The 18000-nt window shown below is 36.4% G+C and overlaps 1 protein-coding gene across 2 annotated transcripts in view; it reads left to right on the top strand.

Moving 5' to 3' along the window:
• The window catches only part of LOC103032570 (myosin-IIIb), a 43439-nt gene that overhangs the window by 15350 nt on the left and 10089 nt on the right, over window positions 1–18000 (top strand). For both annotated transcript variants that reach the window (XM_049468581.1, XM_049468580.1), the window contains exons 6-18: window positions 135–291; window positions 973–1075; window positions 2114–2239; window positions 4418–4526; window positions 5303–5419; window positions 5806–5906; window positions 7207–7293; window positions 8322–8387; window positions 9744–9857; window positions 12792–12903; window positions 13380–13423; window positions 13568–13630; window positions 14432–14551. In XM_049468581.1, the coding sequence (XP_049324538.1) occupies window positions 135–291; window positions 973–1075; window positions 2114–2239; window positions 4418–4526; window positions 5303–5419; window positions 5806–5906; window positions 7207–7293; window positions 8322–8387; window positions 9744–9857; window positions 12792–12903; window positions 13380–13423; window positions 13568–13630; window positions 14432–14551 (1319 nt within the window). The remainder of the gene's footprint in view (window positions 1–134; window positions 292–972; window positions 1076–2113; window positions 2240–4417; window positions 4527–5302; window positions 5420–5805; window positions 5907–7206; window positions 7294–8321; window positions 8388–9743; window positions 9858–12791; window positions 12904–13379; window positions 13424–13567; window positions 13631–14431; window positions 14552–18000) is intronic.

Below are 18000 nucleotides of genomic sequence, written 5' to 3'. Positions count from 1 at the left end.
AAGTAATATAATAAATATAATAATTTAATAAATGTGACACTAATAAAGTTTCTGTATTAGAAGTTGTCACCGTTTCTTAATTTAGTTTAGTTTGTTGTTTTCATTATTAACACTCTCTATTTTCGCTCCCACAGTGAAAGGAGCTAAAATTAACGAGTACCTGCTGGAGAAGTCGCGGGTGGTGCATCAGGACGAGGGCGAGAGGAACTTCCACATCTTCTACTGCATGCTGGCTGGAATTTCTCCTCAGGATAAGGAGATGTACGGCCTGCTGGACCCGACTCAGTACCGGTGAGTCAGCGGCGCCGCGGCGTGAGCTCATCCATCAGCAGGCTGTGTGTAGTAAACACACCGCGGGTTAACGTCATTTATTACAGGGTGTAAAAGTAGCTTTCAGGAGTGACACAGTTCAGCTCTTATCACTCTCTGTATCCGTCTGTCCGTCCTTCTGTCCTTCTGTCCTTCTGTCAGCTTCCTCTGGCACTCCTTTATTTAGTTTAAAATTGCCTACGATAATGAAGACATCACAATACTAAAAAAATGTGACTTAATGTCTGTGTGATGCTCAATAGACTAGAGCATCTTATCAATTAGGATATCATTGAAAAGTTACTTTATCTACTTTTACTTTTATTTAAAACCCAAAAATCAATGTCTCAGAAAATGTATATACTTTTATATAAACCAACTGGTACTTTTGGCAGTGTGGGCTGTGTGCCAAGTCCTGCTGGAAAATGAAATCCACATCTCTATAAAAGATGGATTTTTTTTTTTTTTGCCCATAATCATCAACAGTAAAAGAAATAAAATCTTAAAATAGATCACTCTGTGTGTAATACATATATATATATAATATAACATAATATATGAGTATAAATAATACTCCAGTAGATACATATACAGCATTTTAGTACTTAAGTACAGTAGTGGAGTAAAAATAATGCTCCAGTAATAATGTTTGTTTTATTTTAGGTATTTGAATGGGCGCTTTGTTCAGGATGATATGGTGAAGCACTGGAGCGCCAAGTACAGTGAAGTATCCAACGCCATGGATATGGTGGGCTTTGAGGAACAGGTAAGAAATCATCAGTCCCTGATGTTCATCAACGTTCCCCTGATAAATGAGTGAAAACCTTGAGTGCATAGACCCTCACAGGGTCAGTGAACAATATCTACCAAACAGAGTGTAGCAAAAAAATACATTCATATTAAAATATAAAGTCTGAAAAGTACAACAAAAGATAGAAAGATATAAAGTACAACACTGCTATCTTGTGGGCGGGGTTTCAAAACAACCCCCATTGAACCACTTCTGATATCAGTCAATCAGTCAATCAATCTATCAATCACCTTAAAATAACCCTTAGTCTTTTCCTAAACCTGATATTTGTGAATGTTTTACCAGCTCTTCCATTTATGATTTAATCTTGTCTATATGTTTAATCTCATTATTTTTTTTCATTATTCTCATGATTTTATCATAATATAAATATATACAGCTCTGGGAAAAAATGAAGAGAACACTTCAGTTTCTGAATCAGTTTCTCTGATTTTGCTATTTATAGGTTTATATTTGAGTAAAATGAACATTGTTGATTTATTCTATAAACTACAGACAACCTTTCTCACAAATTCCAATTAAAAATATTCTCATTTAGACAATTTATGAATTTGCAGAAAATGAGAAATGTCTGAAATAACAAAAAAGAGGCAGAGCTTTCAGACCTCAAATAATGCAAAGAAAACAAGTTCATATTCATAAAGTTTTAAAGAGTTCAGAAATCAATATCTGGTGGAATAACCCTGGTTGTTTTTTAATCACAGTTTTTTTTCATGCATCTTAGCATCATGTTCTCCTCCACCAGTCTTACACACTGCTTTTGGATAACTTTATGCTACTCATTCCTTGTGCAAAAATTTAAGCAGTTCAGTTTGGTTTGATGATCAGCTTGTGATCATCCATCTTCCTCTTGATTAAATTACGGAGTTTTTTTTTTTTGTAAAATCAAAGAAACTGAGAGCTGTGTGTTATTTCAGAGTGCACCCACAATTCTGCACATTAGTAAAAAGTAATGTATTGAATAAAATTTTCTCTGTGATGATCTGATCTCAGGAAAAGGTGGACATGATGACCATCCTCGCAGGTATCTTGTCTCTGGGGAACATCACGTTTGAGGTGACGGACAGCGATGCTCTGAAAGTGGCGGATAAGTCTCAGGGTTGGCTCAAAGCTGCAGCGGTGAGTCTGAGCTCCTCTGAGTTCCTCTGGTTTTAGTATCTCCATGTTATCATGAAGAGGGAGCTGGTGAAGATTTTCGCTGGTTCATGATGGATATCTAGTGACCCATCAGTGGCCGAGCTGGTTTTCAAAACATCCTCTTTTTACTCAGTTGCACATAACTGCTCCACTTTCACAATACGTGCTCGCTGTTGCACATTTTAACCATGACCATGAACGAGTCACAGTCTAATGAGAGGAATGAGATCTTAGTAAAAGTATCTGAGAGCTGAATCTCGTGATGGGGCCCAAACTTTGGTGCATATTTTTGCACAAAATTAATATAATATAAAACATAGCATTACAAAATGTCTGGAAGATAGTTTGGTAGATAGTTTGATATTTATTTGGTGTAACAATGCTTCTTTATCTGTAAATCTTATATCATTGGAAAACCTGTTAAAATCTATTTTACGGTAAATGGAGCCACATTTGAAAGGAACATGTGGGGTTTGTGGGATGAGCAGCAGAGCTGCACCCATGAAAAATGACCCAAATCTTCTAAACAACACAAAATTATTAAAACTCAGTTTTTACAATTGATCACACTTCAGTTTTCGTGAAATATCTAATGTTTTTATACCTTTCATACCAGAGGCACTGCACTATTTTATGCTTTTCTGCAGCAGAGTGATTCTTTGTCTTTCCCATATTGCTTGAAACCTGTGGCCTGCTTAATAATGCGGAACAGTGCACTTGGAGTTTTTTTTATATAAAAAAAAACAGAAATACTATTATCATTGGAAGGTTTGTTCAATAAAATTGCATTTATACTTAACAGATCATGACTTAAAAATGCTACTGATTGTTATTTTCTTTGACCATTTAGGAAAATCTGAGAAAATATCACTTATATTTGATATCACAGTAATAATTTGAACACGACCTGGCCCGAGCCCGATTTAAACCTGACATTTTTTTTAGTAAGCAAAGCATTAAAACTTTTAAAACCTTCTGCGAAATCTGTGTTTAGAATGATGTTAATGAACATTGTAACACTGAAGAAACATAGACCTATTATTTAAGAAGAATGTTTATTAAGAACGGCCCAAGTTTGGGTTGGATCTTGGGTCTGATTCGGGCAGAGAATCTCATCTCTAACGCTTTTATCCAATGCAAATTACAAATAATGAAGTACATTTAGCAATAAGGGTCATATATGTTTAAGACAAAAACATTTTGACATGGCCGTAAGGAGACCAAGGAGAAAAGTGGGTTAAAGGAGGAAAGGAGGGGGTGCATTCATTTTACAATATGGGAAAAAAAGAAAAAACAATATATATATACTGTATTTCTGAGAATCTATACAGGGTTGCAGGATTTAATATTGCGATGCTTTGATATATCAATATGTTCTGCTCGTCACTGTAATAGCCCTGCATCTGGATGCATCAAGAAGATCTCCAGAAGATCTGCTGTGCTTCTGAAGAGCGTTTTAAAGGAGCTCAGCTGAGGAGGAAGCTGGGGATTATCAGCCGCACACACACACACACACGCAGTAAAATAAACAGGCTGATTGTTCGTCCAGATGCCCGGGTTTAGATGCAGGCCTCAGGCGTGTGTCCTATAGGAGTGGCAGACCGCCCCCCCCCTTGCCCACTCGTCACACAGGTGAATTATTGCAGCTCTGGCACAATTACCCGGCTCAGGCCGAGGGCGGGGCTGCCGGCTCTGGCTGCGTCTGGCTGCTCGTGATAAGATGGGAGGTGCCATAAAAGATCACTAATGGCTATTTTTAGCTTCTGCACAGATTTACCAGCACAATGTAGGAGCAGGTAGTTTATTATAGCGTGACGCACTTCCTGTGACGCTGGGATTAGAAACATTCTGTAGATTCTGCCTCACCTGTATGTACTGGGGTGGGACAATGAAACTGAAACACCTGTCATCATTTTAGTGTGGGATTTTAGGTTTCATGGCTAAATTGGAGCAGTCTGGTGTTCAATCTTCATTAATTGCACATTATTGCACCAGTAAGAGCAGTAAGAGTGTGAAGGTTCAATTAGCAGGGTAAGAGCACAGTTCTGCTCTAAATATTACAATGCACACTATAACATTATGGGGGACATACCAGAGTTCAAATCCAACAGGATTAACTGTGGATGCAAGAGGGTTGTAAGGCTGTGTTTTGTGCTGTAGGGTCAGCTGGGGGTTCAGGAGGAGGAGCTGCTCCGGTGTTTGACGTGTACGATGACAGTGACTCGAGGCGAGTCCATCTACCGCCTCCACAACCAGCAGCAGGCTGAAGGTACGAGAATAAACTCTCCTGACTTTCATCTACAAGTTCACCTTTCACACTCACTCACTCTCACACTCAGTCACACTCAGTCACACTGTGTCACCGTGTTTATACTGAACACATGAGCAGTGGGCGGGGCCGGCGTGTGGCAATCACCTGACTCACTGTTCTACAGAGAAAAGAGGATGTACTGTAGATTACTGACGATGAAGAATCATGCTGACCATGTCAATATACAGTGGGTTGCAAAAGTATTCATACCTCTTGGACTTGTTCACATTTTGTCACCTTACAACCACAAACTTTAATGCATTTAATTGAGATTTTAAGTAATAGGTCAACAAAAAATAAATAGGACATAATTGTGAAGTGGAACGAAAACGATACATAGGTTTAAAAAATATATCAAATAAAAATCTGAAAAGTGTTATGTGTAAAAGTAATCAGATTGTACCCAATTTGTCTTATATGTAATTTTCTAATTTTCTGAGACACTGTTTTTTTTTTTGTTGTTGGTTGTAAGCCAAAATCATCAACAATATAATAAACAAACTTGAGCTTAAAATAGATCACTCTGTGTGTAATATAATATATCTATATTATATTATATACGAGTTTCACATTTTGAACTGAATTACTGAATTAAAGTAACTTTTCAATGATATTCAAATTTTTTTTGAGCACTAGTATATATTTTTCCATATTTTTTTCTCTGTAGAAGTATTAACCCATTTATTATATTAAAATGTGCTGCGTGCCATCAGACCATCTTTTCTTCATTTCAGATGCCAGAGACTCGATCGCTAAAGTGGTGTACGGCAGAGTGTTCGGCTGGATCGTCAGCAAAATCAACGAGCTGCTCTCCCACAAGCTGGACTGGGACGTGGAGCTCAGTGAAATCGGTAATAATTGAAATAGTTAATGTTTAAACTCCTACTTTATAATATAATATAAGTGTGTCTAATAACTGTTTACTTGCATCCACGTAATTTAACAGTGTGACTGCTGGGAAATACTGATTTACACTAAATTTACTCATTTAATACAGATTTATTACAGTTTTACAGGTTATGTAATTACATATGTGGATCCGTGTCAAACAATCACAGCCCAGAGAACATACCAGACAAGAGCTGTTTATAGACATTAACAATATATAGCAAGTGTGTATATATAAGAAACATTTATATATTAATAAGAAAAAAAAGAGCTGTTTATAGAGGTTAACAGACGTTTACAGAACATTTTCCCCTGTTTAATCCTCTAACGCATCCTTTTCTTCACTCAGGAATTCTGGATATCTTTGGTTTTGAGAATTTTGCCGTGAACAGATTTGAGCAGCTCTGCATTAATCTGGCGAACGAGCAGCTGCAGTATTTCTTCAACCACGTGAGTATTTTTATAAACACATCAGCCCCATCGGAACCCACCTGCCTAAATCTCACTTCTCTCTCTAATGATCAGGAAACTTATTAATGTACAACATATAAAAACTGAGCACAGCACCATATACTGAATATTTTCTTCATTTCTATACAGTATTAACAAGTTCATTATTAAAATTCACCAATTCCTGTTCAAATTCCATATATCTACACACTTTTACACATTTTGCACTTTATACTTTCAACTGCAGACTGTAGCCCATTTTAAAGCTCTGTCACCATTTCTATATTCTGTGTTTTTGTATATATCTGGTGTTACTTATGTTTTTTTTTTGTATTTCCATGTTTAGATAGCTATATTTTATAGCTATTTATACTTTAGTATATATTGCATATTAATATTATATTATTTTATATATATATATTCGTTGTTGATCATTTTATCTCTATATCTTTATTTTTTTCACTAATTATTTCATTTTCTGCCCAGATAGTAATATTTAAAAACATGTATTTATTAGTAGCTTTATCTACAATTTATTTCACATTCTGCACTTCATACATTTAACTGCATGTCGTACCTCTTTTTTTAGCTATTTCCATATATTCTTATGTCTATTTTTTTCTTTTAATGAAACAGTAAAAGTATTTTATTGGTAGTTTTGTCTACAGTTTATAACTCTAATTGTATAGAACATATTTGTTTTGTGTTTTAAGTTGAGGATGCTGCATTTATGGGCATTTTTTATTTTTTATATTTGTTGCCTCATTGAAATGCCTGCTTATTTAAGCAAATCCAGGCATTTTGTATGGAAAGGTTTAATTCAGGCAGTAAAACCTTTATGCAGGCGTTTATGGGCCCGTAAAAGCTGAGTCTGATTCTGCAGCTCCACTTCCTGCCTGAACAGTGTTCCTCTGCTCGGTCAGCGTAATTATAACTCGTGCTTAAAACACTGGTTTTATACATTTGGCAGAAAAATGCATTAAAAAAGCAACAGGCTTTTAACATATTTCCATCCTATTGTGGATTTCAGCTTCTGCCAGGAGGCTGTTTTTAATAGAGCCGTTAGTCTGACCCAGTTCTGAGGACTGGTGCTGAGTGGAGGAGGCTGCTGAAGCCTGATAACATTAGAAAATTATTATTATTATTATTATTATTATTATTATTATTATTCGTAGAATCATATGACTGATCCTGTCTTGTGTATTTATTGCTGTTCAGATGAATATGGTTTATTATTGGCTATCATTTTAACTCTTTACTAAATAATTATAGCTAATTATAGTGATTTTTCTTTTTACAGCACATCTTCCTAATGGAGCAGAATGAGTATAAAGAGGAGGGCATCCAGTGGGAGACCATCACCTTTAAAGATAATAAACCAATCCTGGTACGAGACAGATCCAGCTCTTTACATTTTATTCTTTCTGTTCATCTTTACCGTTTTAAAATGCTTGTGCTGTTTAGGGGGGAGAGAAAATATCAATATGTCAAATATTATATGTAGAAATATTATGTTTTGCAAAACTGTACAGATTTTCAAAAACACATTTTTTTTTTACATTATTTTTTTTATTTTCCCCCAATTTTTTGAACCACCCCCACAGAGGGGAGATACAGATTGTTTTTAAGATAAATACAAAGGGATAGTATATGTAGATACAAATGTACAGTATAAAAATGTAAACACGTGCAAAAATATATATCAAGTGTATATAAAAGAAACATTTATATATTAATAATAAAAAAAATACTAAACTTGCAGACATACAGGATGCCACTTTACTTACAGAGTTTTATATATATATATATATATATATATATATATATATATATATATATATATATATATATATATATATATATATATATATATATATATGTGTGTGTGTGAAGATTGGTGTCAGAAGTGTTTTTTGAGATCCCACTGTTCTGATTGGATAAAAAGTCTATTTCTCTTTTTACTTCCTGTTTTTTACAGTATACTGATTAGGGAATATTATTATTGTGTTTCTTTTTCTTGAATTAAAATAAAAAATGAAACAGTTTTGCAAAATATATTGTAATATATTCAATTTCAGCTCCTATCACCACATTTTTGCCAATACACCTCTTTGATACTGTTACAGCTAAAGAGAATTACAGCTAGAAAAAACATCAGATAAGTGTAAAGTCAGATTTAGGCCTTGCTCTCAGAGCTTTAAGTCGAGGACTCAGCAGACAGGAGGTCTACAGTAACCCTTAGAAACAGGAAGTGCTGAGTGTGCAGGGTAAAGCTGTGTCTCAGCTGCAGACTAAACACTCTGTCTGAGTCCTGCTGCTCAGAAAGGCCTGTAAATGTCCTGATTGTGTTTGAGCTGAGTTTGGTCTGTTAGTAAAACAGCAGAACAGGTTTAATGTCTGCTGTTCTCCCTGCAGGATCTGTTTCTAACCAAACCCATCGGGATCCTCTCCCTGCTGGACGAGCAGAGCGCCTTCCCTCAGGTGAGCAGATGGGCCGTCAGGTGGGAGCAGATCATGTGATCATGTTTAAAGCATCCTCTTGTTTGTTTGTTTATTTTCTTGTTATGGCTCCTATACAACATTCCAAGTTATTATGTTAGTAAAGCTATTAAAATAAGTTTCTAAATACTAAAACTACATATGAAATACAGTAGAGCAAAAAATGTGTGATACATAAAAGCACTAATATATAACATCATGACATTTTCTTAATTTATACTAAGAATAAAAATAAAAACAAATGTCCTTTACGTTTAGAAATATGCCAACAAATTTAGAAGAACTGAAGAAACGTAAAAGACCAAATGCTTTAAAAGGCCACTAAACCCGATTTTTGCTGACTCCACTCTCAGCCCAATTTTGTAAAATTCTAAATTGCAATTGGCAGTTGGGTGATGTATGGGTTTAGAGGCGGGGCATGAGAGCGGGTGGGGGGGGTTTACCACAGTAAAAGTGTTTTTTTGTTTTGTTTTGTTTTGTTTTTTTTTAAGGATAGAAAATGTTTCTAAAAGGAATGGTATGTTTCATATTATTACTTTAAAAGAGCACTTTTCAGCTATTAATTAATAAAATACATAGTTTTTTTGTGAATCAAAACATTCACATGCACATAAAATTATACTAACCAAAAACATGGTGTACATACTGACCTTTTTTTATTGGGTTCAGGTCTGAAGACTGGCTAGGCCACTCCAGGGCTTTGAGATGCTTCTTACGAAGCCTCTCTTTCTGTGTTTTGGGTCATTGTCATGCTGGAAGGCCCAGCCACATCTTTATTGCCATCTTTAATGCTCTTACTGAGGGAAGGAGGTTGTTGGCCAAAATATACAATGGTACATGACTCGATCTATCTTTCCTTTTTTAGATTCTCTCACAGGTGAAGTGTAACTACTATATAAATGACAGACCTCTCTATCTTTGTAGGTGGGAAAACTTGCAAAATTGGCAGCATATCAAATACTTCCACAGTGTATTTGCATGCATTAATGGCTTTATTTCTTCAGTAGAAACTGCACCACTGACGCTGTGTTCTGTTAGAGAATAGCACTGGCACTGATGATACAGAATAGTTTAGCTACTATTACTATTATATTATTATTATTGTTATTATTGCTATTATTGTATTAGTAGCAACACCCAACTAAGTGCATGGGATGTACTGGTTACACCTTGCTCAGGTTATTTACAGCACAGTCCTAAAGCCTTGCTGAGTGAGTATAGTGCATCGTGGTCTAAGCTAACCAGATGCCTGGTTTATGAGTAAGCGTGTGAGAAATGCTGAAGTATCAGTCAGATGTTTGAGGTTTTTCCCATCATGCGATGTTTTTCCTCCTTCAGGCCACAGACGGAAACTTTGTGGACAAGCTGAACAGCAAATTCAAAGCCAATCCCCACTTTGAGGTGGTCCGGAGCCACAGCCCCCTCTTCACTATCGTACACTACGCCGGGAAGGTAGGCCAAAAGTCATAGGACAGCAGCATGTGAATTGAGTTGATGAAGCTCTTGATGTTTCTTCTCATTATGTTCCTAATGCTAGACATGAGCTAGTTAAAGGGGTATAAAGTAGAGATGTACTAAAATGAACTTTTTAGCTTAAAAAAAAGGCCATTGAATAAAATTAATCCCATAGGGAAAATCACATATTGCAGCACCCAATCACATTAAGAACAATAAAAATAGTATAAATAACTCTACAGTAGAAATGTATTCATAAATAGTAAAAAATATTTATATAGAAATATATGAATAATGCTAACAGAATAAAGTATTATAGACTAATAAATGCCCTATCTTACAGGGACTAAACAAAGTGGCAATGCACAGAGAATGAATATGAAAGTTTTACTCTTTACCAACACCAAAATTGCTTTTTTGGCCATTTATGGCAGCATTGTCGAGTAGCATCACAGCGCTAACGCTCAGAGGAAAACACAGCGACTCAGTTCTGATACATCAGCTCACAGACGCAGCCTTGTGCTGATCCACATCACCCTAGGAGTGATGAGGGGAAAGAGTGCCATCTACTGTACTGTACCCACCCAGAGAGACAGAACAAGGCCAGTTGTGCTCTCTCAGGGCTCTGGGAGTTTATGGCAAGCTGCATGACCGGGATTCGCACCATTGATCTCCTCGATCGTAGTGGCAGCTCTTTAGACCACTGGACTACGATTACTCTATTTTACTTTTAAAAGGCAATAAACTTTAAATTATTAAGAATATTTCAGTACAATAACACATTTTTAAAATGTACAGTCATACATATTGAGCCAATAGTGATTCTGTGGTCAGAAACTGGCGGCTGGTGAAGAGCAAGATGGACCTATACTTTGCATCAACAGATTAGATACAGCCTCTGTTGCTTTCTCACATTAAAACCAGTAAACACAGCACTTAATGTGGCACACTGTGGGCACAACAGTCCTATATTTGTCAGTGTAGCCTTTCACACCATGCAGTACTGCAGAGATCTGTTCTGGGTCTTTTTTGCTTTTCACCCATAACTATTAACCCTCCTATCAGGTTTGGGATAAATTTGACCCCATCCAATGTTTAACGCCTTTAAATAAGCAGTTGTTATATTATTTTATTTATTTCATATTTAGTGACTTTTCCTAATTTAATGAGGAGAGGTGGGTTGATATAAAATTTATTTGATAGTTTTTTTTAGTTTCCTGTACACATCCTGACCCCAGGCTGTTTTAGCAGTATAAAACATATATATATATATATATATATATATATAATATAATTTCGTATGCATTTGGAGAAAATGTTTAAATGGCTATTTAACTAGTCAACAAACAAATCTAGCATCTTACATTAACTTGTGTAAAACATATTATTGTATAATCATTTTCTGTAGTTTAAAATTCAAGTTTTAAAACATAAAAAGTAAATTTAAAGGTAACAGGAGGGTTAAACAGGCCTAGTGTGGTGGAAAAAAAACGCAAACCTGGCAACTCAAGTTACAGAGGTGTTCTCCTGTGAGTGAGGTTGAGCACTGAACAATTAACAAATAACAATCAACAATGAATGAGCAGATGTCCCAATACTTTTGTCCTTTCCAATTTTTTTTAAAACCATTTTTAACAAAATATCTCGCTAATAAAAATAAAAAGAGTCATGCTTGTGTTTGGCCTATTTGACCTAAGTAATGCTTATAAGCTTAGCAACACACAGATCATAAATATAGTATTTCCACCACAGGCACAGCGGAAACAGCTCGCGCCTGCAGTGCAGTGTGATAGGATGCTTTGTAGCTTCTGGTGTGAAAATGAGTGAACTGCACAGCAGCAGTGCAGCCAGCAAACATGTGAAGAGTATATCCAATAATTACTCTGTAGGTAGAATAGAGTATAGATACTAGGGTTTAATAGAATACTTCTGTAAAAGTTGTTGAATTATTAACTCGAGCTTTTTACTCTTTAAGTCGTTTTGAAACCAGTACATTTTAAAGTATAAAAGTAAAAGTAATGTAAAATGGGGAAAATGCCTTTAAAGCAAACAAACGCTTAGGCGGCCCCACAAAGTCCTATAGTGCACTACCACCGGGGCTGGAAAGCACTGCGGCTGGCTAACGCTGCTAACTGGGGCTGGCTAATACTGCTAACCGGAGCTAAGTAGCGCTGCTAACCGGGGCTAGGAATCACTGCTAACCGCAGCTAAGTAGCGCTGCTAAGCGGGGCTAGGAATCACTGCTAACCAGGGCTAGGAATTACTGCTAACTGGGGTTTGCTAGCCCTGCTTACCACGGCTGGGTAGCCCAGCTAACTGCGGCTGGCTAAAGCTGCTAACCACAGCTAAGTAGCCCAGCTAACTGCGGCTGGCTAAAGCTGCTAACCGGGGCTGACTAGTGCTGCTAACTGCTAATGGCTGGCTAATGCTGCTAACCATGGCTAGCATTCACTTACAGACAAAATGCTGGAATGCTAATATAATAATATAATATGCTAATAAACAGAAGCTCACCCAAATAAACAGGTTTCAGGAGAGAAATCTGTGTAGATTAACATCCAGCACTCATTTGACTTTGTAAATGTTTGAAAATGTTTTTAAAAAATTTATGTTACAGTTTTATTTACTTAGAAGTTTCCCTCAGCTTCCCTAATAAAAGGGAAACAGATTCAGAGTCAGATTCACTCTGTCCTTGAGAAACTGGAATGAAAACGAGCTGAAATAAAATAGGAGTAACGAGGCTATTTTCAAAATCTAAGGAGTAGAAGTAAACAGTTGTCTGAAAAATAATACATACTTCAGTACATTACATTTCTACTTAAGTAAGATAACGAAGCATTTGTTTGGGGTTTCTGTTAAATGGTCCATAGAGTGTATTAATATTTATATTTAGCAGGAGGGTCTGAATTGCTTCCTCTGCTCTGTGTTCAGGTGCAGTATAACGCCAGTGGCTTCCTGGAGAAGAACCGAGACAACATCCCTGCCAACATCCGCACCCTGTTCATCAACAGCGTCACCCCCCTGCTCAGCGTGCTCTTCTCCGGTAAACCAGACCTGCTTTAATGATCTGAGACTCATGTTTCTCTCTGAGCTCAGTGGAGGGTTTGAGTCTGTGACTCCAGATTTGTGTTGGATTTGGCCTTTAGTTAATATTCCCGGAACTGCAGGCTCTTAATACACAGTTAAATACTGAAATATCCCTGACCTTTCAGCTAATGCTGGAACTCAGCCAGGCTAAGACAAGCAATTGTTTTCTATACACACAATATATCCCACTATTAAACACATATTGTGTGTTTATATGTGTGCGTGTGTGTGTGTGGGTATGAGTATGTACTGTACATATAATATACTGTATACACTATACACAAACAGCTCCAGAAAAAAAAAATCAGTTTCAGTTTCTCTGATCTTACTATTTATAAGCTCTATCCAGGCAGGATTTGTTTCTTATTTTATGCAAATTAATTACGCCAACAAGTTTGACCCAATCTGCCCTTTTTTTTTTTGTTTATCCAGCTACAATATCCAGAACGGGAACACTGATGCCCCGGAAAGCAAAAGTAAGTATGTTCTCCATACAATAATTAGTCCCTGGTTATTTATACTATAATATACTATAAAAATGACTTTGAACAATACAGAAGAAAAGCAGATAAGACCAGTTTTATCTATATTAATCTGAACTTTTATCATCTTAATTTCAGCTGCAGGTTGTGGACGACAACTTCAACTCCACCAGGAAGCAGTCTGTGGGCGCGCAGTTTAAGGTAGAAATTTTAGTTAGATTTATCTGCTTATTGTTCCTGTAAAACCTGTTTATTAACATTTTATTTTATTATCAATCAATCAATCAACCTTTATTTTCAGTTGGGATTACATGGTGGTGACCATCATTAACAATGCAGCCAAGCATTTACAGTTTAAAAATTATTGAAAACATTTAGATAAGAAATTAGAAATAATAAGGTCAAAATTATAATAATGAATAAAAAATTATAATAAAAAACATTTAATATATATAAATATAATATATATTCTCCTTTTTTATATATTATTTATCATTTTATTTTACAGTAACTATCTTTTTTAATTTTATATTTTATAATTATTTACTTTTTATGTGTCAATTTCGTTAATGATTTTTTTTTTTTAATATTTATAAAATAGGAATATATAAATAATAGGAAAAACTAAAACAAAAAAAAACAGTAAAAAAAATGACCCAAAAAGTAAAGAATTTATAAAATATAAAATAAAGAAAAAGATAATAATAGTTAAAGTAAAATAAAATGAGAAGAAATTATAAAATGAATAATAATTACCTTTTAAAAACATAAGAATTAAAAAATAATAAAAATCTAATAAATGAAACAATAAAAAAAATAATAATTACAGAAAAGATCATCTCACTTTAATCACCATCAGAAAGTCTGTAACTGTTTTAAGTTAAAAGATTAAAATGGTTTAGTGATCCCAGTGCTCTCTAGCTAAAAGCAGATTTTCCAGTTTCACTGTGTCTCCTGATCTGATCTGATCTGATCTGATGTGTGCTGATGTGTCTGGTGCAGCACTCTCTGGCCGTGCTGATGGAGAAGATGTTCGCAGCCAGTCCGCACTTTGTGAGATGCATCAAACCCAACAGCAGTAAGCAGCCGGATCAGCTGGACAGTAAGCTGGTGATGGATCAGGTAGGCCTCGTGTGCTGCTCTCTCTCTGCTGAGTCAGAACCTTAGTTTGGGTGGTTGTTGCTTCTTGGCAGAACCTTAAAGAAGTGTTCCAGCCTTTTTTCAGCCCAGTTCTTGGTCAAGTTTGTTTTGCTGATGGTCCAAACATGCTCTCATTCTTTACACTGGCTGTGCAGACTGGAAACCACTGAGTCAGGGGGGTCGTGTAGAGTGCAGTGCAAATGTTTATGCAAAGGAAATTAAGAGTTTAGATTCTCTGCCCGAGCCCGACCTGATGCACAACCTGAACTCGGGCTGAGATTATCCATCACTTTTCTTGGGCCGGGTCAGGCTCAAGAAGATGCTCTGTGATGTAGGCGTCTGTTTTTTGATGCTATTTTTATTTTATATAATGCAGAATAGCGAAGTAACAAATCAAAGTGTTTTTTTTTTTATTGCACAAGTTATAATGTTATAATCACACAGCTCTGCTACTGTGCACAAGTGAGCTACAGTTGTGGTCAAAAGTTTACATACACTTGTAAAAAAACATAATGTTATGGCTGTCTTGAGTTTTCAATAAGTTCTACAACTCTTATTTTTCTGTGATAGAGTGATCGGAACACATACATGTTTGTCACAAAAAACAGTCATAAAATTTGGTTCTTTCATAAATTTATTATGGGTCTGCTGAAAATGTCACCAAATCTGCTGGGTCAAAAATATACATACAGCAACAAAATTTGTCAATTTTGGTGATGTAGCGAGTTGTGTCAATCAAATTAGCTTCATGTCATGGCCTCTTCACTTCTTGTAAGTGATTCTGATTGACTACAGCTGTTGACTTCTCATGAGCCCATTTAAATAGGGCTCATTTGACCCAGTGATTAGACTCAGCTACAAAAGCTACAATGGGAAAGTCAAAGGAACTCAGTGTGGATCTGAAAAAGCGAATTATTGACTTGAACAAGTCAGGGAAGTCACTTGGAGCCATTTCAAAGCAGCTACAGGTCCCAAGAGCAACTGTGCAGACAATTATACGCAAGTATAAAGTGCATGGAACAGTTGTGTCACTGCCACGATCAGGAAGAAAACGCAAGCTATCACATGCTGCCGAGAGGAGATTGGTCAGGATGGTCAAGAGTCAACCAAGAATCACCAAGAAGCAGGTCTGCAAGGATTTGGAAGCTGATGGAACACAGGTGTCAGTCTCCACAGTCAAGCGTGTTTTACATCGCCATGGACTGAGAGGTTGCCGTGCAAGAAAGAAGCCCTTGCTCCAGAAAAGGCACCTTAAGACTCGGCTGAAGTTTGCTGCTGATCACATGGACAAAGATAAAACCTTCTGGAGGAAAGTTCTCTGGTCAGACGAAACAAAAATTGAGCTGTTTGGCCACAACACCCAGCAATATGTTTGGAGGAGAAAAGGTGAGGCCTTTAATCCCAGGAACACCATGCCTACTGTCAAGCATGGTGGTGGTAGTATTATGCTCTGGGGATGTTTTGCTGCCAGTGGAACTGGTTCTTTGCAGAAAGTAAATGGGATAATGAAGAAGGAGGATTACCTCCAAATTCTGCAGGAAAACTTAAAACCATCAGCCCGAAGGTTGGGTCTTGGGCGCAGTTGGGTGTTCCAACAAGACAATGACCCAAAACACACATCAAAAGTGGTAAAGGAATGGCTAAACCAGGCTAGAATTAAGGTTTTAGAATGGCCTTCCCAAAGTCCTGACTTAAACCCCATTGAGAACACGTGGACAGTGCTAAAGAAACGGGTTCATGCAAGAAAACCATCACATTTAGCTGAACTGCACCAATTCTGTCAAGAAGAGTGGTCAAACATTCGACCTGAAGCTTGCCAGGAGCTTGTGGATGGCTACCAAAAGCGCCTAGTTGCCGTGAAAATGGCCAAGGGACATGTAACCAAATACTAATGTTGCTGTATGTATATTTTTGACCCAGCAGATTTGGTGACATTTTCAGCAGACCCATAATAAATTTATGAAAGAACCAAATTTTATGACTGTTTTTTGTGACAAACATGTATGTGTTCCGATCACTCTATCACAGAAAAATAAGAGTTGTAGAACTTATTGAAAACTCAAGACAGCCATAACATTATGTTTTTTTACAAGTGTATGTAAACTTTTGACCACAACTGTATATACTAAATATTAAAATGTTCGTTTGTTCAAAAAGTCACAAAGTGTTTTATTATCTTTAACCTTGTTAGTTATATTAGAGTAGAGGAAAGTCATTGTAAATGATGTTATTGTTGTTGGTCTATTTGGGTTTAATAATTGTGCAGTGTATAGACGTATTGCTGTTTTTTGTGTCTATAAGCTTAATATGAAAAAAAATTAGTTTGTTTGTTTAGAAATTATTTTATATTCTTAAACTATGTTAAATTAGATTAGATTAGAGAGAAGTTACGAAGACCCTAAAGGCACATGGTGTATTTTTTTTTTTGCGCAGAAAAGTGGTGAGCACCAGATACTAAGTGGTGAGAACAAGATAATATATTTACGGATCTGTTCATGAATTCACAGACTGCTACGTTGTGCTCTGCAATCATCCATCCAGTTATCAAAATCATATTTATTTAGCTGCCATTTGTGATCTAATAAAGGCTGCCTTTGCAAAGATCTAGCTAGCTAACCTAACGCTAGCTAAGTTAGCTTAGCTTAAAGGCTTGCATTGCTCTTTGTACAGTATATGGTAGGCTTGAGTAAAAGCAGCCTGTGTGTGTGTGTGTAAAACATTCCACACTGATATAAAGTTTCTAATAACTTTATTTCACTGTGGAACATCTACTCAGCAAGGCAGGCTATTTTAAGTTGTTGAAGTTGTCTGACAGTTTAAACTATAGCTTTCTAGCTACCATTATCTGGTGCTCACCACTTAATATCTGGAGCTCACCGCTTAATAGGTGGCGCTTACCATTTAGAATGTGGTGCTCACCAATTTTTTACGTATTTTCTTTCCCTTTAAACAGCCTGAAAGTGTTTTTAAAAGCTCAGTTTTAACGCTGTACTTACAAAAAAAAATGGGGTTTGAGCTCATAATGACCATTTGACATAATTATTTAATTTTAATAATTCATTTAATGAATCTATTAAAAAAAGTCTTCTTCTCTTCTATAAACTGTAGCAGTTCCTGCACTGTTACAGAGACAGACTGCAGTCTGTGCTATAATCTGGAGTTTGATCAGCTGTCCACAGACTTTTGGCCACTCAGTACTGATGTGTGTGTTTGTTCTCCTGCTACACAGAACGACCTTTACTCCTCCTGTTGTAGTCGCTGCTCTGCATCACATGACCTGATAACATATATGGGCATATATATGAGTTGCAGGAGCATGCCTTTAGCTGCAGCGCCACCTTGTGTACAGGTTTAAAAGTGCAGCAGGACATGGGTTCAGAACCTGATGATGAACCTGTTAAACTTCTTCTTTTCATTTTTTTATTCTCTTC

This window comes from Astyanax mexicanus, chromosome 20 (assembly GCF_023375975.1).
Source record: "Astyanax mexicanus isolate ESR-SI-001 chromosome 20, AstMex3_surface, whole genome shotgun sequence".
Taxonomy (NCBI): Eukaryota; Metazoa; Chordata; class Actinopteri; order Characiformes; family Acestrorhamphidae; genus Astyanax; species Astyanax mexicanus.
The sequence above is the reverse complement of the archived record's forward strand: the minus strand, read 5'-3'. Positions and strand labels throughout refer to the sequence as shown.